At 56.2% G+C, this 19,082-nt stretch overlaps 1 protein-coding gene across 4 annotated transcripts in view; it reads right to left on the minus strand.

The window, feature by feature from the left end:
• Nucleotides 1–19,082, minus strand: part of EPHA2 (EPH receptor A2) — a 27,102-nt gene continuing 8,020 nt past the window's right edge. For 2 of the 4 annotated variants that reach the window (XM_033115211.1, XM_033115212.1), the window contains exons 4-16: nt 11,460–11,615; nt 11,021–11,353; nt 10,415–10,530; nt 9,804–9,957; nt 9,231–9,330; nt 8,681–8,736; nt 8,332–8,457; nt 7,815–8,236; nt 7,527–7,736; nt 7,164–7,313; nt 6,241–6,434; nt 5,531–5,686; nt 1–946 (exon numbers count right to left, since the gene is read on the minus strand). In XM_033115211.1, the coding sequence (XP_032971102.1) occupies nt 841–946; nt 5,531–5,686; nt 6,241–6,434; nt 7,164–7,313; nt 7,527–7,736; nt 7,815–8,236; nt 8,332–8,457; nt 8,681–8,736; nt 9,231–9,330; nt 9,804–9,957; nt 10,415–10,530; nt 11,021–11,353; nt 11,460–11,615 (2,279 nt within the window). In that variant the 3' untranslated portion in view covers nt 1–840. Of the gene's footprint in view, nt 947–5,530; nt 5,687–6,240; nt 6,435–7,163; nt 7,314–7,526; nt 7,740–7,814; nt 8,237–8,331; nt 8,458–8,680; nt 8,737–9,230; nt 9,331–9,803; nt 9,958–10,414; nt 10,531–11,020; nt 11,354–11,459; nt 11,616–19,082 lie in introns of all 4 variants that reach the window. The other 2 variants (XM_033115213.1, XM_033115214.1) reach the window with 2 other exon arrangements.

The raw sequence follows: 19,082 nt of genomic DNA on the forward strand, positions 1-19,082 counted from the left end.
TTTGCGCCATCTGCAACTTTATTCCAGAGCAGAAATAAGTCATTTACTAACAATAAATATAAAAAAATAATAAATTAAGGTTCAAAAAAAAATACCCAACAGAACAAAATTATTAACACTGATGGAATAATGAATGTTGTCTAAAGCGGCAAGAGATGGATGGACTTGCCTCCAGACTAGGAATGTCTGATACACGGCGTCCTCTGCCCCGAGCCCTGGCCCGGCCCCCTGCCACACACACATTCTCTCCACAAAGTACAAAATATATACTTAAAAAACCTCAACACAACCAAGCAGCTTGCAAGGGCCCCAGAGAAGCAAGAGTTTGGCCCACTGGGGCTGAGGACAGGGCCTGGGGGTCTGAGGAAGGCACTAGAGGGTTGGGGGAACCACTTTGGTTCTCTCCAGCTGAGTTCGCGGTCTGTCCTCTTCTTGTGTGGATTGTGCCTTGAAGTACCCTGCTCCCTTGGCCACTGGGTAAGCCCCCCACCTCCTAAGACAGCAAAAGGGAAGTCACTTTGGAAACGTCCCACCTGTTGGTCCAAAGGTTTTGGCGGGGCTCCTGCCCCAGGGGATGCTGGGAACATGGTAGTGCCTGCTAAGTGCTTGGCTGGCTGTCCTTCGTAGGTAAAGAGGCCCCCCAGCCTGGGGTCCCTAAGCATCTCAGTTTAGGCCAAGGTGTTGTCCAAGACCCCCCCAAGCAGAAGCCTCAAGGTGGCGTCAATGAGGAACAACTAGAAATAAATAAGGTCCTTGGTGGCCAGGCGCGGAGCTGGCAGGTAGGCCACTCTGTTTCTTCAAGTATTCTTGGCCGAAGGGGGTGCAAGGCCATGTTGGGGCTCAAATGGGGATCCCCACTGTGTTCACCTGGTCCTTGAGTCCCAATAGGCTATAGGCAATGCGCTTCTGGTGGCCGGGCAGCCGCACTCCGATCCTCTTGATGTCACTACAGGCGGGAAGAGATGGAGAGTTAGAGGCTGGCATGAGAGAGGCGGGAAACTATGGGTGGGAGGAGAAGATGGGGAGAAGAGAGAACTGGGAGGGGACCTTGGGGACCTAGCGGGGCAAGAGAGCTCCACTTAGGCAGAGGCCTGACAGGAGGACCCACATCCTGAAAGCCTGCTAACTTCGACAAAGCTAAGAAAACGACAGAAGTGCCAACTCTGTCGTGCCCACCCCCCACCCCACATCACATTTACAGGATTCCCTGTGAGGTAGGTGCTCTTGTCACCCTCACTTTGTAAATTGGAAAACTGAGGCTCAGAGAGGTGAAATGACTTGCCCACAGTCACACAGCTAGGAGGTGGAAGAGCTGGGAATCAAACGTCGCATTCCCTCCCCCACCTCAGGTCTGTCCCTAATGTCCCCAGCTAAGGCCTCCTCTCTAGGCAGCACTGATGCCATCATCAAGGGCAGGGACCCTCCAAGCGTGCTGCTCACAGCCCTCCATCCAAGGTCTCTTCCTAGCCATCATCTTATTTCAGCCCCACTCCCGCCAAGTTTCCACTGCTGCTAACTGAGGAAAGACTCAGGAAATACTTGCTGAGGGACAATCAAAGGTTAAAGCTCTGCTCTCATGGGAGAGGCTTGAAGGTCACCTGAGGCAGGTGTTTTCCCTATAGGAACCTCAATTTCCTCACCTGTAAAATGGGACAATAGTGCCCAACTGGAGAGGGTGGTAGACCCCAGAAATTGGTGGCAGAGGGGGAGGGCAGCATCAGTACCACATAGAAAGATGTGCCCATAAGCCCGGTCCCGCTGCCCCCCTTTCCATGCCCCTTCATCCCTTTATATAACCAATAACCACTTACGCTCCCAGAGCCCTGGAGCAGGATGGTTATTGCTCACTCTGGGAGTTTTCTCCTCCGCCATCCTCACCCACCCGCCCCAACCCATGAAAACACCCGGGTTTTTATGGGCCAGCTCCTGGTTGTAAATGGAGCTAATTATACAGTGCAAGCTCCTATTTGTAATTCCGAAGACATGACTTTCTCACAGGCTCTGGGAGCCTCCGACAAGTGCTGAGCAGGGAGGGCAGACCCAGGTGTGCGGGGAGGGGTAGCTCAGGGACCTCCAGGAGGGCTGGAGGCTCCCCTTATAGCACTAAGGCCGGGAGTTGGATGGACATCTGGGAGTACTTGCTAACCCTCTGCTCCAGTGCCATTTCTAACCTATACAATTGGGGTGTTGGAAAAGAAGTGCGGTTTTCCCGACCCCTGTAGGTCTCACAGTGTGCTCCCAGAGAAGCATTTGCACCACCCGGGAAGAAGGCACCTAGTGAGAAGGCAGGATCCCGGGCCCACATCCAGACTCCCTGACCCTAAAGTTCTGAAGGTGGGGGGTAGTCTGCATTTTATTAGGTTTAAGAACCAGTGGGTTCTGTGAAGTATAGGAGGGCAATGGCTGAGACCTGGTCCCTTGGGCCCACCCCCTCACCCCTGTCCCCTCTGGTGGTCTAGGATAGGCCTGCTACACAGTAGTTCCTCAAGGAGTGTCTGCTGAATGACGAACGAACGAACAAACAAATGCATTAATACTTTAGTGGAGACTGAGCCATTGCCCAGGCCACCTTGGGCCTGTCTCCCAGACTAGTGTGGTTCCTCTGACGGCGGGGAGCTAAGGTTGCTTCTGAGGCCTGTCTAGGAGGCAAAAGCCCTGGGCTGGGAGGCAGGAGGCTGAACTCTAGTCCAGGCCTCCATCAAAGCCTTGGGCGGGTCCTGTCCTGTCTTTGGGCCTCAGTTTCTTTACATGTAAAACGGGAGGCTTTGATTAGATGCTCCTGAGCCACCTGCCCCAGCCCTAGTCTCTTTCAACACAAATCCCCCCAAGCCTTCCTTGCCTCATTTCCTAACCACGGAGACAAACCAGCCTGTTGCCCCCTTAGGGATACAGGGCAGTTACCCCAACAACTCCCATCATGGGGGAAAGGAGACACATAGGTGGAAGAAGCCACCTTTTCCCCAAGCACTCACAATGCCAGCCCTGGCCCCGGGAAATTCAAAGGCTACATTTCCCCAGGGAGTACCTACTGTGTGCTGCCTTGGGCAGAAGGAAAGGGCCTCACATGTCTGGTCATTCCTTCATTCACTCAGCAAACATTCCATCAGTGCCAAGCCCATGCTGAGGGCATGTGGAGACCATAAGACCCAGCAGCCTGTGTCCCCCACACCCTTCCTAGGACGTTGTACACAGCAGCCTTGGACACTAGACAGGGCCTTTTGATGGGCTGAACATTTTTCTGGGGTACAACATCTACTGCTTTCCTTAGCTCCTCAAAACCATTTAGAGCTTCTAGTCTAGCTAGAAACCCGGTGACTCCAAAATGATAAAGTAGTGAATGCTCAAACTGAGAAAAGGTGGGCGCTGTGGGACCACAGGGGAACATGTAGCCAGTCCCCTTGGGAGAGGTCAAGGAGGCAGGGAGGCCAAGGTCGGGTGGGGGAGGGAGGACCTTGAGGCCTAAATTCCCATCCCATCGAGAAAGGGCTAAATTCTCCCGAGACCAGCTCAGCGCTTCCCAGGGATCCACAGCATGTGCAGACACAGCCTTCAGGCTGAAAAAATACTTGGAGATCCCCCATTTATCTCATTTATTTGAAATAAAGAAGGAGGCAGGAGTGGTGTGAGTCACGCAGTACCAACCGGCTGGCAGGAGGAGGAGGGAGCAGGGAATGACTTCCTGCCTTTATCCAGGCCTTTTCAAAACACAACACACATGCACACACACACAGCTTCCATCAGTCCAAGGCAGCCCTGTCCCTGCTCGTGGGAAAGGAATTGGCCGAGGAGCACCCCGGGCTATTTCGGGAAGCCTTTGAGAACATGTGTTTCCTGTAAGCACTTCTCTTGCCCTCAGCTCTGCTCGCCCAGAAGAGAAGCTGCACTGTCCTCAGTGGGAGCCCCTGGAGGAGCAAAGGGGGCTGTTCCAGGTTCCCAGGGAAAAAGAGGAGGCCCAGGAACCTGGGTGTTTGCTCATGGGCTGTGGGCAGAAAGCCAGGGAATAGAGGATTAAGCCCCTACTGTGTACCAGGCATGTCACCTGTGTTGTACCAAGGCAATGGGAAAATGGAAACCAAAGCTCAACGATGGAACTTAATTTGACCAAGGTCACCTGCTAGGAAGTGGCAAATGTGGGACTTGAACCCAGCTAAGACTGCAGAGCCCAAGCTTGGGACCCTGACCTGGCTGGCAACAAAAGATATCCTGGGACCCTGTCTCCTCTCTGCACATCTCCATGCCTCCCTCTGGGCCGCTCTGGCCCCGCCTGACTCCCATCCACAGCTGTCCCCTGGGACGGGCCGTGGCCTCGTCTGAGAAGCTTTGATTAGCAGATGAAGTCCAGTTGAGCGGTTTTCAGAAAATGTTCACGCACAGGCCCAAATCCCAGAACTTGTGTGACCCAGAATCGTGGGAGGCCGGGGTCGTCCCCTCCATGTGGTTCCCAGAACCTCTCAACCCCAGGGCCCTTTCCTGCCATGAATGTGGACCCCGTACAAGTGAGGCTATTGGGACATAACACTATTTTTAGAGGCACAAAACACTAAGAGGATAATGCTTTCTCCCCCCCGGGGTGGGAAGAGGTGTCTGCCAAGGCCATGCCGGGAAAGGTCCCTGATGCTGAAGCCAGAGGAGACAAGAGCTCCCACAGGACCGCCTGACAAAAGGGAGAAGCCAGGGCTGGGCAAGGGGTAACTGGCGCTTCTTGCTAGGCTGGCGCCTCAGGGCTGACAGTCAACCATGGGGGGTGACGTTCCTGGGAGCGTTTGGCCGGGGCCCTCTCTCCTGGGCATCAATCTGGATGTCCAAGGGTGTTGCCCATTTTCTTCTCAGCGTCCTGGAGAGGAACGCTGCCCCTAACTGTCTGTGTAACCTTAGGTAACCTTTCAGCATCAGTTTCCCCACTTATGAAATGGGGAAGTAATAATAGCTTCTATTCAAAAGGCAAATAGGAAAGTCAATCAGCGAGGGCTGTGAAGGGAAGCTTTTCTTCTCCCAGGTTCCCGGCTACAAACAGTGTGACTGACCTGAAGTAGACCACGTAATCTCTCTGAGCCTTAGTTTCTCCACTAATGGCCTCCGTGGTCCCTGAGCTCTGGGCCCTGACGGATCAGGGCTAGAATCCTACTCTGCTCCTAGTGGCAGGAGGACCTGAGCTGGTCACTGTACTTTTCTGCCCCGGCTTCTCACCCGTCCAGTGAGAACACTCACAGGACCCACCTGCCCTGTTATCATGAGGACTGATTCAAAGTACTCATGCAGGGAGCCGGCACGTAGTCAACCCTCGAGAAATGCTACTGTTATTATGACAAGTACTATTACTGTCCCACGCTGGAGGAAAGATGCTGGAAGAGGAGGGAGCCAAGCAGAATTGCTGTCTGCCAGCCTGGTTCTGCCCTTCCTGCGAAGCCTCTCTCCCCAAGAGAGAAGGAGAGAGAAAGAGAAAAGAGGGGACTGTCAGGAGGGTCAAGAGAGGCGAGGAGGGGTGGTGGCACCTGGAGGTGAGCCACAGCACGGGCGGGACCCTACTCACTCGTTGGTCATCTGCACCACCTTCTCGATGGCGGTGTAGCCGGCCGCCATGAAGTGCTCTGTGTACTGCTGCATCTTGATGGACTCCAGCCACTCAGATACTGTGCGGAAGGGCACCCCCTCCGAGCCGCTGGTGCTGGGCAGCCGGATGGACACCCTGCAACAGGAACCACCCACCCGCGGGTCAGGGGCCGCAGCACCCAGCTGCCCTGTGCCTCAGTTTCCTCATCTGAGCAATGGGAAAGCCACGTCAGGTAGGTTCAGGGAGACAGCCGGGAGCACTCAGTGTCACTCAGTGTTTATAGCTCCTGCTGCCCCCTACCCCGAATGACCACACCACCACCGCCAATAACCCCGTAAAAGCAAAACACAGGGAGGTTCAGGTTCCTAGAGTCATAGCCCCAGCCGCCACCGGACAGCACATAAGATACCTAATTGTTCTGCATCTACAGAAGGGGGATAATCATAGGACCCATCTGTAGGTTGTTTACATGAGATAAAACATGCTAAGTGCTGAGCGCAGTGCCCGGCACACTTACCATACACGTTGATTGCTTCTGCCAATGTTACCTGAGCCATTTCCTGGCCAGTCTGAGCAAAGCCCGTGCATAACTTCTGAGCCCCTTGCCCACTAGCCCTGGCTGGCCACTACACTGAAGTGGCTCAGGAGCAAACCTGGGGGCCACCATGGGTGGAGGGCATGGGACTCACCGGGGGTCAAAGTCAGCCAGGGTCTTGAGGGATTCAGGAGCTCGGATGAGCTTGTCCAGGATGCTAACAATGTCAGCAAACTTGGGGCGGCGGGCGCGTTCCTGCTGCCAGCACTGCATCATGAGCTGGTAGATGGCAGAGGGGCAGTCCATGGGCGTGGGCAGCCGGAAGCCGTCATTGATGGCTTTCATCACCTGGGAGGGGAGGACGGTCAGGGTGCTTTCATAACCCCCAGACCCACACAGACCCCCTGGAAGCCCCAATACATGGAGGTGGGCAGGGGAGGGAAGGGGAACCCCCAAAACAGACAGGATGGGCCTCCTTTGTTGAGCCCTACACACAACCTTCAGAGCTGTACAAAGGGCAAGTGCTAAGGGGCTGTCTCCAGAGTTCCATGGAGGAAGGGACTCCTGAGCCCGCTCCCTCACAGGGCTCCCTCACAGCTGCTCCCTCCTGCCTATGGATGTCTAGACAAGCTGCCTCCTTCGGCTTGAGCACGCTTCCCCTCCTTGTCTTCACCTGGCTACCTTACTGTGCTTTGTCTCAGCAGAGATGTGACCTCCTCCGGGAAGGCTTCCAGACCTGCGGGCCAGGTGAGGCACCAGGCACGTGCACACACACACACACGCACATACATGCATGCATGCACAGGTGCGTGCACACATGAATGTACACTCATGTGTACACACAGATACATACATGCACACGCACACGCACACACAGGTTTCTTTGTCCTTCTGACTGTAGGCAGGGACTGGGTCTGGATTCCAGCACAAGGCCTGGCCCTCAGTAAACACTGACTGAATAAACCCATGAATGGTCTGTACCAGATGAACATTCACCCCCAAACTCTTCTCTGCCCAGCCCCTGCGTATGAGGAATGAGTAAAGGATTTAAGTTCCGGTCCAGGACAGGGGGCTTACCTCGTGGTTCGACAGCTCCCAGTAGGGCCGCTCACCATATGTCATCACCTCCCACATGACAATGCCATAGCTCCACACATCACTGGATGAGGTGAACTTGCGGTAGGAAATGGCTTCTGGGGCGGTCCATCGGATGGGGATCTTGCCACCCTGCAGGGGACCCAGGCCGAGTCACCACAGTCCCCTCTGACCAACCCCAGGACTACCGTAGCTCGGCCAGATACCACAGTCGGGGCCCCTCTCCCATGCTCCCTACAGGTGTGCTTGCGTCCTGAGGTCCACGCCCCAGGGGTGCAGGTGCGAGAACCCCAGAGCAGGGTGCAGGCCCGCCACCCCCTGCAGTGACAGCCCGCTGGCACTCACACTGGTGGTGTAGGTGGCCTCAGGGTCGTCCTCCAGCACACGGGACAGGCCGAAGTCGGACACCTTGCAGACCAGGTTGCTGTTGACGAGGATGTTGCGGGCGGCCAGGTCGCGGTGCACGTAGTTCATGTTGGCCAGGTACTTCATGCCCGCCGCGATGCCCCGCAACATGCCCACCAGCTGCAGCACGTTGAACTCGCCATCCTTCTCCTGCTGGAGCACAGGCCTCAGCCGCCAGCCCGCGCAGGCCCGCCCGGCCCCCCCGCCCACCGCAGCCCACATCCTCACCCGGAGGAACTTGTCCAGGGCGCCGTTCTCCATGTATTCAGTGATGATCATCAAGGGCTTGTCTGCGGGGGGGGCGGGGGGGGCACGGGTGTGAGGGGACGGCTGTGGGTGGACGAGGTGGGCACAGCGACGGACAGAGCTCCTGTTTGTGGGCCCGCGTGGGCAACCCCCCTCCACCCCGCTGCGGGTCAGGCCCCCGAGGGTCCCCAACCCCCACCTCTGGCCACAAGCCTCACATTTGGAGACAACACCCTCCAGGCGGATGATGTTGTGATGGCTGAACTGGCCCATGATGCTGGCCTCACTGAGGAAGTCCACCCGCTGCTTCTCTGTGTAGCCGGCTTTCAGCGTCTTGATGGCCACAGGTACCTCCTTCTTCCCCGACGCCTTCAGCGTCCCCTTGTACACCTCCCCAAACTCTCCTGCAGACGGGCAAGGTGGGAGGGACACCCCAGTCAACCTGGGCACCAGGTGCTCCCAACCCACACAGGCCCCTTGGCAGGTGCGCCAACCTCACCTGCTCCGATCACCTTCTGCCGTGTGACACAGGACGGATGGATCTCGGTGGTGAACTTAAGCACAGCCTGGTTGGGGTCCTCGTATGTGTGGGGGTCCACATATGTCTTCAGGGGCTTCAATTGTTCTGAAAGGGGGAGGATGGCCTGGGTCACAGACAGCTCAGGGAGGGTCCCTGGGAGAGGCTGCCCCAGAGAAGGAAGAGGCAGCTACATGACAGGCTGGGGACATAAGGCTTCTGACTCAGCCCCTTTAAGCCGCCCCGGGAACCCTGGCTGCCCCTGTCCCCACTGCAGAGCTAGGGAGGCCCGTGGGGACAGCAGGGACAGGCAGAAGGGGCTGCATCTCACCTGACTTGGAGAAGTAAACATCCTCTGAAGACTGGCGGGTCCGCAGGCTCTTCCTCCTGAGGCCCCCACGGGAACAAAACACATAGGGAGGTCAGCGGCCTGCTCCGGCCAAGAGCCTCCCGACCCTGCTCTGGTCCTGAGTGGGGGCTTGGTGTGTTCAGCACTCTGCTCAGTTGGCAGAGGGTGTGGGGAAGGCCGGGGCGGGGTGGAGAGGAAGTGAGCAAGCAGGCTCACTCCTTGGGCTCTGCACCCCGTCATGGCCCTAATGAGGGCTTTCCTCATTAGCTTCCTGGAGCTTCCTGCCTGCGTGTCCAGAGGAAGTGTGGACACACAGTTAATAATGAGAGCAAAGGTAATGACTACTCCGTCCCAAGCCCCCACCGTGTGCCAGGCTCTGCGCTGAGCACTTTATAGCTCATTGCGTCTTCATGCCCCCAGGAGGCAGGGATTAGATCGCTATCAGCCTATTTTCCAGATGGGAAACTGAAATTCCCACCCCTCTGCATCCCACCTCAGCCCTTGTGGAGCCCGGGTGTGGGCTCCAACGAACCTGCGATGGATGAAGCAGCCGATTCCTGCCAGCACCAGAAGCAAGACAACGCCAACGACCACCCCGCCAATCACCGCCACGTTGCCAGATCCTTCCATGGCTGTCAAGGGAGAGCAACTGATGACAAGAAAGCCACCCCACTCCACATCATGGCAACACCTCATCCTGCACCCAAGGCCCATGCTGGGTGCTTTTACTTGTGATGGTTCATGAGGATCTTTATTCTCATGTCACAGATGGTCAATGGGAGGCCTTCCCCTGAGAATACAGTAGGCTCTCCCAGGTATGTGACGCCATGTGACTCTTTGCCCCATGCAGGGTGTGAACTGGGTCTGCCAGTGCCCCTTCCTCCTCACCACACTGCCCTGAATGCACATCCCTGGGGCCCCTCCCCCTAGCCCTCAGTTCGGCCCCATCCCTATGCTTGGGGCCGACCCACACAGGGCTGTCCTGGGCCCTGGCAGACCAGAAGGGGGCATTTTTAAGTTCTTTGATCCATTTCCTCCTCCTAGGATGTCCTAGCTGTTCCATTTCAGGGCTCTGGCCTGGCCCACACACAGGTCCCCAACTCACACATTGTCTGGAACTCGTGCACCTTGCTGCCAGCTCCCTGGCCCTCCTGCGTCAGCGCCTGCACCTGGACCAGGTAGGTGGTGTCTGGAGCCAGGTCATCCAGGGTCACAGAGAAGCCCTCAGTGCGGCGAACATTGTAGCTGTTGGAGTCCCCCTGTGGATGGCCAGTGGGGGGAGGGGCAGACAATGAGGGTAGGTAGGACATCAGCTCAGCTCACCAGAGACCACTCCAGCTTAGCAAGGCAACTCACCTACGTTAGCAAACTCAGTGCTCCTCTTACAGAGAAGGCAACAGGCTCAGAGAAGTGAAACGACTCACTTGAGATCGCAGCCCATGACCCAGGTCTGCCTGACCCCCAGGAACTGGCTTTTCCCCCACTCCCAACAATCTCGTCTGGGGGTTCTAGAACACTGTGTCTTCTCTCCCACAAATCTCTGCTCTGTGTTGGCTGGCCTAGCAGAGCTGACTCTCAGGAAGAGCCCAGACCTCAGTTTCCCCATCTGCAGAATGGAACTTCTCCAGATGGCTCTGCCGTGTGCAGCATCTATGTGACCAGCTGGGCCTCTGCTCACAGTCCAGCTGTGGACAGCCCTGACCTTCTGTGAGTTACCTTCTTGCGGTAGGTGACCTCGTACTTCCACACGCGGCTCTGCTGTGGCGGGGGAATGCTCCAGGAAATGCTCAGCGAGGTGGTGCTGTGGCCCTCCAGCTTCACCTTGGGGGGTTCTAGACAAGACAGTGGGTGGGGGTGTGAGGAGCTGCCCGGGGATGGGGGCGGGGAACCCCTGACCCAGTCCCATCCATAGCTCAGGCTCTTTAGACCCCCACCTGGGATTCTTAACTTCCAGTTCCAGAGCACAGAGCCCCAGGTCCCCGCCCCACCACAGCTGGCACCTCAGAGCATTTATGAGAGCATAAATGATAAAAACAATAGCTGACTCTTGTCATATACTTTCTATGGACCAGGCACTGCTCTAAGAACCTTATATATAAGAATTTATTAAATCTTCCAATAGCCCTGTTACCCCATTGTACAGGTGAGGAAACTGAGGCTTAGAAAGGTTAGATCACTTGCCCAGTCACAGAGCTTGCAAGTGACTCCAGAGACTGTGCTTTTACCCATTAGTTGCTACCTCTCTCTGAACACAGCCGGGCCCTCGGTGGCCATCTTCTTGAAGTCCCACCTGGATGACAGCTGCCCCCACCGGGCTCTCACCTGTCTGATTGATGCTGACGCTGGCAGTGCGGAAACTGCGGCTGACCACCAGGTCTGAGACGCCATTTCGGGCCTCTACGGCAAAGGTGTAGTTCATGTGGGGCTCCAGGTCACTGACGGTCACGCTGGTGCGGGTCAGCAGGTCCGGGGACTCAGAGTAGTGCACACTGTCCTCGCAGGGCCTGCACTCGCCTGACTCCGGCAGGCACTGTTCACAGGTGACCTTGTAGACAATGTCCTCGCGGCCCCCATTGTCCTGGGGGGGCGTCCAGCGCAGCTCCACTTTGGCACCCATGCCCACAGCCGTGAGGTAGTTGGGGGCGGAGGGAGGGCCTGCACAGAGGGCAGAGGGCAGGGCTCAGATCCAGGTTGCCCTGGACACGTCAGCCACCACACTGTGCCCACCTCAGTCACCTTCCCTGACCCACTGTAAACTCACGTGTGCAGGGCATTGCCAGCAGGTCCCCTGGTGCCCGGAAGTAGCCTTCCTCACACTCACAATGGGTGACACCCTCGGGGGACGGCAGGGTGTGGGCAGGGCATTCCAAACAGGGGCTCTCGGACACCTCAGACTTGAAGAATCCAGGTGAGCAGGCTGGGGGGCACAGGGACAGACATCAATCAGTTCAACCGGTTCCCGCTCCAAGCAACTCCCTGGCCATGGGACCCCAGGCAAGTAGCTAACGCTCTATGGGTTTGTTTTCTCATCGGTAACAAGTTGCGATGAGAAAATGTATGGCAAGCACCTAGCTCACGCCAGGCACCCAGGAAATGCCTTATCCAGGTGCTTCAAACCTTTGCATCCCTCCCCACTGGCTCTTGCGATAAGAGCCATGCCCCTGAGTCTGACATTGGAGGCCCACGTCTCACTCTTGAGTTTCCTAAGCTTCCTATCTCACACCTGGCTGAGTATCGGACAGAGCATGCCGTACCTCCTTTAATCTGTGCAGCCCAACCTGACGGGCCCCCACCTGGACTTTGAGCTGCCCAGGGAAGTAACTGTGTCTTCTTCACCATTTGTGTTTGGTGATGCTATCGCCACCTCCACTGACTAATCAGGCGCACCAGCTCAGGATGCTCACGCTGCAGGTGCTCCCCCCACACCCTAAGACCCGACCGCCTTCCTGTTCCGGGGCTGGCCGACCAGGAAGCAGGAAAGGCCAGGCCCCCAGCATGTTCTCTGGATCTGCTTCCAGGAATGAGTCATTTCCACCACTCACAAGGGCGGTCAGGAAGCAGCTCTTCCTCCCCTGGTGGCAGGTCCCATCCTGGCCAGGCCGGCTAGGGGCTCAGGCACCTGATTCCAGAGGCTTCTTCCTCCCAACGCCCTATCCTGCCCCTGCCCCAAGTCCTTTCCTGGCCCCACAGACAGGAAGCTGCCCAGACACAGGGCCCACTACAGGGCTGTCCATGGCTTGGGCAGCTGATGAATTCGAGCAGGTAAGCTCCCCCTAGGAACGTCTTCCACAACCCTACAGTTACTGCCCATTCCTTCAGCTTACTCTGTAGAGAAGGGTCCTGAGACACCTCCAACCTCAGTGCCACACTCATCAAACACTCTCTGATCTTCTACTCTGTGCCCAGCTCTGTGCCAGGCATAAACCCTGAGATGAGACGAAACCCCGGAACACAGGGAACAGCAGCAAGTGACAATGTCAGCCATAAAGGGGTGAGCGAGGGGCTCAATGGGTGGAGACAATGCTGGCCAGAGGTCTGATGAGTCATCGAGGGGCTATTTCAGCTGGGGCTTAGAGGCTGAGTAGGAGTTCAACAGGCCAGAAATTTTGGGAGGAGTCAGGGGTGAGAAAGAGAAAAACTAACACAGAAAGTATGAGTGGATTTTTGGGCACAAATGATGGGGCACAACAGGCAATAAGGCTGAGAGGTTTCCGGGGACCAGATGGAGAAAGGCCTTTACTGCCAGGCCAAGGAGCCGGGACTCTGTCCTGAGGGCAATGAGAGCCATTGAAGGTTTGATGCAGAGAAAAATCTTGGACAGAATCTCCCTCCTGTCCAGTCCTCTATGTGAGCAGAGGTGTGCGGAGGACTCAAATGACACCAGTTCCTTAAGGTCTTGGACAGTGACTTCCCATTAATGACTCTGCTTGCATAGAGGGCCCACAGGCCGCGCCAGCAGCCTCTCTCACTCCCTCCGCCGGTCCTGCCATTTCCTGCACATCAGAACCTCAGCACAGGCTCTGAAAGAACTCGGGCCCACGCTATAGGGAAGGGGGCTTGTCCAGGACAGAGGGAGCCTGGGACCTGACTCCTGCTCTGTGCAGAGTCTGGAGCCACAATCACAAACAGTGATTGCTGATGAAGCACTTGACATTCATTTAGCCCTCACAATAAGTCTGTTTGTTTTACGTGGGCACGGTTATCATCCATTCCTCTTTGGAGGTGGGGAAACTAATGCGTGGAGAGGCAAAACAACTACCTTGTCCAAGGTCAGCACGCTCCTAAGACACGAAACCAAAACCTAAACCCAGGATGCCTGACTTTGAGCCCTTTCCCACGGGCACCTCAGTTTGGAGCAAAGAGGAATCAACGTTCTGGAACGAACCCTAAGAGAGAGGAGATGGCTGCTGAATCCACTTCAACAGGCAGAAAATCCCTAAGACTGATTTCAGAGCAGCAGGGTGTGTGTGTGGGGTCGGGGGGCTCCTAACACAGGTCTTCTCACACTGAGCACATTTATGTCCTATGGGAAGAAAAGGGTGGAATCAACCCCCGGGAGGGGGCGTTGGTTAGGGTGGCCAGGGTGGCCTCCTTTAAACCCAAAGGTTCTTCCAGTCTCCTATTGTGTTTAAGAAATCCATGTGTATTTTGCATTCCTCCTCATATCTCTTACAATCCAAAAATAGTTCTCTCCTCCCCCAAATCTTCAACTAAAAATGAGAAAGATGGGCCTTGTTTATCCTGGGATTTCAATTCCCCCGGATGCCCTGACTTGTCTCCCGAGGGGCCTACTTGTCCTGGGTAAGTGCCTGGCTCCAGGAGGTCCAAGCCCAGCAAAGTTGGGGTACTCAAGGGCCCCTAGAATCACAATCGCATATTCCCAGCCCAGACTCTCAGTCTGGGGGGGGGCAACAAGCCCCCACAGCTCTGGTTTGGTTCTGCTGAAGGCTTTAGCCACCTGCAAACCCCCATGAGGTCCCCACTCCACACCACGTGGCGGCTGCTTCCCAGCCCCCCAGGCCTCCAACCCCCAGCCCTATGCCAATAGAAGGAAGTGGGCAAAGCGCTGGGTTCCATTCTTTGGCCCCAGAGCCCGGGGGTGGCCCGCCTGCTGCCGGCAGGAAAGAGGGAATTTGGAGAGATTTCCGCTGCGGATGTGCCAGATAATACAGTGAAGAGGCAGCGTCAACAGGGCCTGTGCTTGCCTGACGAGAATGTGCTGCCCCTCCTCCAACCACAGAACTCCAAGGGGCTGTCCCCGGGGCCCCGCCAGAGTGTGCTCAGGGGCCCGAGTTCATTTGCAGGACACCAGCAAGTTCCCATGTCTTCCTGACTTTGCCTGATTAGATTTCCTGGCCTTCTGGGCAGGCAAGTGGGGACGGGTCACACACTAGGTGTTCACATGTATTCAACTCAGTCACATACAAGAAATACTCACTGTCTCTTAGCCAACCAGCAAACTCCTATGCATCCTGCAATACCCAACTTGTATATTATCGAGCTCCTCTACACAGCCCTCCCAGACTGTCCAATTTCTAGCCCCCTTTTGCCCCATTAGGGCATCTATTACTCAATCTTATGTTTATCAAACAAAACTTGAGCACTTCCTACAGTCTGGCACAATGCTGAGTGCTGGGATCGATGGAGAGGTAAACACCAGTTCTTCTCCAGGGGAATTCACAGTCTGGCTTTTGTGCTCCATTTGAAATTATTTCTGCACATATTAGGAGCCTCTATGAGACTGGCAGCTCCTGGAGAGCAGGAATGGAGTCCAATTTATCTGTGTCTCATGGCCCAGCACAGGGTCTGGCATGCAATAGGTGCTCAGTTAATGTTTGTGGACTGGATGGATGGATGTGTGGGTGAGTGAATGGCAAAACCTATGACATACTAAGCATATTAAACAAAACATACTAGACACACACTCTTGGGCCACAGACATGAGCAGTGTTTCCTGTGGGGATGACACACCAGGATACCCACCTGCCTGGCACAAGAGCCTGGCTTTGGCACACCTGTGGAGAGCTTCTCTGGCCCCAGTCGCCTGGCAGGCCTGGACCACTCCAAGCAGGGGAACTAGGGCACAGTGGCTGCACCCTGGGCTGCACCCCGGTTTTTCCAGTTCCTGGTGCCCGCCCCTTAGGTAGAAGCGTGGGGTGACTCAGAAACAGACGCCCTCTGGCATGACGCAAATTCAGCCCCTGGCAGAGCCCCTCCCCCCAGGCCCAAGCACCTCCCAGGCCAGTGGTGGCAAGGTCAGAGGATCAAGAGGTCGCGGTGGTAATTCACCTGGGGCCAGTCACCTCCCCGAGCGGTGCCCAGCTGGCGACCACGTGCACCACCTCAGCCTAAGGCTGTGGAGCATGGACTTTGTCTCGTGCCGTGACAGGCAGGAAACGGCAACCCATAAGTTACTGACCCAGCAAATGAGGGCAATTGATAACTCTGGGCCCTGGTGGCTTCTCGCTCCCCAGCTGGCTGTCATCCCCACAGCGGCGGGCATCTCCATGACCCGATTGCTGCCAGCAGCTTGCCCCTTTCACACACGCCCTGGGGAATTATCTTGGGGCACATTCCTCCACCAAGCCATGATAAGCACAGCTCCGCAAACCCTAGCCTCCCCGCCTCCTGCTCTCTCCCTACCACCAGCCTTTTATCTTTTGTTTGCTTTCCCTAGCCTCCTTCCGTTCTGGGGACCCACTCACCTCCGCCTCCGGGGAGGGAAGGAAAGAGGGGCCTCCCCCAAGGAGCTGCCAGCACCTGAATTTGCCCCCAGTGTGAGCTGAGGGGGGGTAGACAGGGAATGGAGAAGGAAGTCCCCATGCCCCCATCCCTGCAGACCAGAGGAAATTCCACAAAATTGAGGCCGGGTGGCACTCCCCAGGGAGGGGACAAGTCCAGGAGTCAAGAGCACACAGAGCGCCCAGTGCAAGGATCAGCCATGTCCTGACAAAGCAGGGCCCCTACCAATAGCCCCTGTCACAACCCAGTGCCACCCTGCCTAAGAACCACCTTAGCCAGAGCCATCTCCTGCCTAGGGGATGCCTCCCCTTCAGCTATGGACCCTGGGTTAGGCTTTGGGCCACTTAGGATGCCAGCACTAGGACCCTGCTCCTTGCCACATGCAGTGAGGTCACGTGGTTCACAGTCTGCCAGAGCAATCCAGGTTCTCAGAGTAAACCACAGCAGAAAGTGACGGGAGGTAGACCCTGATCACTGAGGCCCAGAAGGGACTCAGCAAGGTCACGCAGCTTGTGGGTAGGACGTATGCCAGGGGCAAGTGGGGACAGTACACACTGCCTTTTTCATGCCAGGCCCCAGCACCTTTGGTCACTGGTCGTTTCCTTTCTCTGCGCCTCAGTTTCCTCACCTGTAAAGTGGGGATAAAGTCCTCAGCCCCACTGGGTTGTTTGTGAAGATGGAAGAAAATTTGTGAAAGGCTCAGCATGGTGCCTGGAATGGGGTGTCCCTATGAACTGGGGACCGAAAAACTACAGTAGAGAGGGGACATTCCTAAGTGGCTGGGCCATTTACGGGAGCAGGAACCTCCAAGGAAGGAATTCCCAAACCGCACTGCCCCCACCTCCAGCTCTGGCCTCGCAGCTGCTGGGCTGAGCCTGTGGCCACAGCCACTGGCCACCTGCTCACCTGGCTGGCAGTCCCCATGGCTGAGGCGCCAGCCGGGGCCCCACCAGCTCAGCTGCTGATGCCAGCACAGGAAGCAGAGACGAACAGGGAGACAAAGCCGCCCCTGGGGAGATGACGGTCAGCCTGAGTGACTCCACTGTCCCCCAGGCAGGGCCGGGTGGAGGGGGGCGGGGGTGCTGCAGTGAAGCTGGCTCATTCCTGACATAGCTCACGAGAGCTCTCCCTGGGCAGTGTGCCCACCTGTCCAACACAGCACCTGCGAGGTGCCTCCCTTCCATTGTCCATTTAACTCTTTCCTGAGTTCTGAGCTTCCTGGGAAAGAACCCTGAGCAGAAACAAACTCTGGGAATAACCTGGACCAGGTGCTGAGTGACCTCAGGGTACCCATGCCCCCTCTCAGGGCTCGGTTTGTCCTCAGTAGTGGCCCCAATGGGAGAATCTGGGTCGACAGCCTCGTGGAATGTCAGGCAATTGGGGGCAGACCCTGCACCTCCCTCCATTTCTCCCTCATCATGCTCACTAACGGCCCTGCAATCACCCCACCTCCTGTACCAGGACCTGCTATCCTGGGGCTGCCCTGAGAGCCAGTCCCAAGGCCAGGAGCTGAGTCAGGGATTCCAAAGGAACCGGTCATTTCCCATCCCGTTTCCTGACCCCTCCTCCAGCCTGGACACTGCTGTGGTGCCTGGATTCAAATCCTGATACAGCCACATCTTAGCTGTGTGATTCCAGGCAAGGCTGTGAGCCTCCCGGAGCTTTAGTTCCCTGTCTGTTAAATGGGATCGATAACAGTTTCTACCTCGCAGAAAGGTGGTATGAATTCAGCAAGTGTCCAGATAAAGCATTTGCTTAGGTCGTGCCTGCCCTCAGAGGAGAGCACTTGTCTACAGGAGTTACTATTATTCTCTTCATCGGCATCATGGTCAGCGGCTGCTGGGAAAAGTCTGGAGGGATAAAGAGAAGCTGAGCTGGAGGTTCCCAACCATACAGAGGGCCCCTAAAGCACACTGAAGGAAATTTTGGTAGAGGGACCCCGAGGAGGGAAAAGCTGGGCAACAGGTGGCTGGCAGTTGAGAGAGTCCTACCAGTGAAGTCAAAGATTTCACTCTTGGAAACGGTCCTCCCTACCCCTACGAGGGCCTGCTAGCTCTTCACAAACAAAGCCTGCCAGAACCCTGACCCTCCACCTCCGGGGAAGGGAAGGCTGCCTCCCCTTCCTGGAGAGACCCCCTCCCAGCCCCAACCTTCCACTTATCTCTGCAGGGCCTGAATCACCAGCCTGTGGAAAGTTTTCAGCTGCCCCTCAACCCCCACCCCCGCATTCTTGTGTGAGGATGTCATGTGGGAGGAGTTTGCCCGACCCACTGGGCTGCCTCAGGCCCCCCCACCCCCACCCCGCAGTCATTGTCTGAAACTGGGAGTGTGCACTCGAGGTCACCTAAAGCCGGGGCTGTCTGGGGAGAGGGGACTCACTCAGCAAAGGGGAGCTGGGAGGACAACGGGGTGGTAGGAAGAGCCAGCACAGAGCAGAGATTACACCGCAGGTTGATGGCCAGAAAGGCTCTTAGGAAACTTCTCATCCATTAGTTTGCAGGCTGTGTTAAGCAAGGTTCTGAGGATTTGTTTTAGGAGGCAAGTGGGGCCTATCAGAAAGGGCCTCAGTCTCCTCCAACACTTCAACCCACTTCATAGGTTGCAGTATCCATGGCTAAAAACAAAGTATAAAGTCAGCTGTTATACTTGAACTTCAGACTTTATTGGCAGGAAACCTGAGGCCAGAGAGGAAGAGAGATTTACCCAAGGTAATCCAGTGGGTATGTGCAACTGCAGGGACTAAACCCCCAATTTCTCAACACCCCACTTATCTCAGCAAAGAAGCTCCCAGAGAAAGGGGATGAGCTGGCCTTCCAAAGGTTGGCCTGCATTCCACAAATGCCCTGCCCCACAGGCGTTTCCAGAAAAAAAAAAAATCATCCATTGAAAAAATCCACATTGCTGTAGAGATTTCCGCTGTCACAGGCCCTGGCGGTGCCAAGCCACAGCCGTCCAACGTGAGCTTACTAATGCCCAGGTCCCGTTCCCAGAGAGAGTCTGATTTAAATGGCCCCCCCTCTCTGGGCTCAATGTGTCATCAGCAGAAGCCCCCCTGGAAGGATCTGTGTCTACAGCCCTGGGGAGGGTCAGACAGGGGGTGGAGCTGGCCCTGAGTCCACCTTTTCCCTCAACGCAAGATTTT

Source organism: Rhinolophus ferrumequinum, chromosome 9 (assembly GCF_004115265.2).
Source record: "Rhinolophus ferrumequinum isolate MPI-CBG mRhiFer1 chromosome 9, mRhiFer1_v1.p, whole genome shotgun sequence".
NCBI lineage: Eukaryota > Metazoa > Chordata > Mammalia > Chiroptera > Rhinolophidae > Rhinolophus > Rhinolophus ferrumequinum.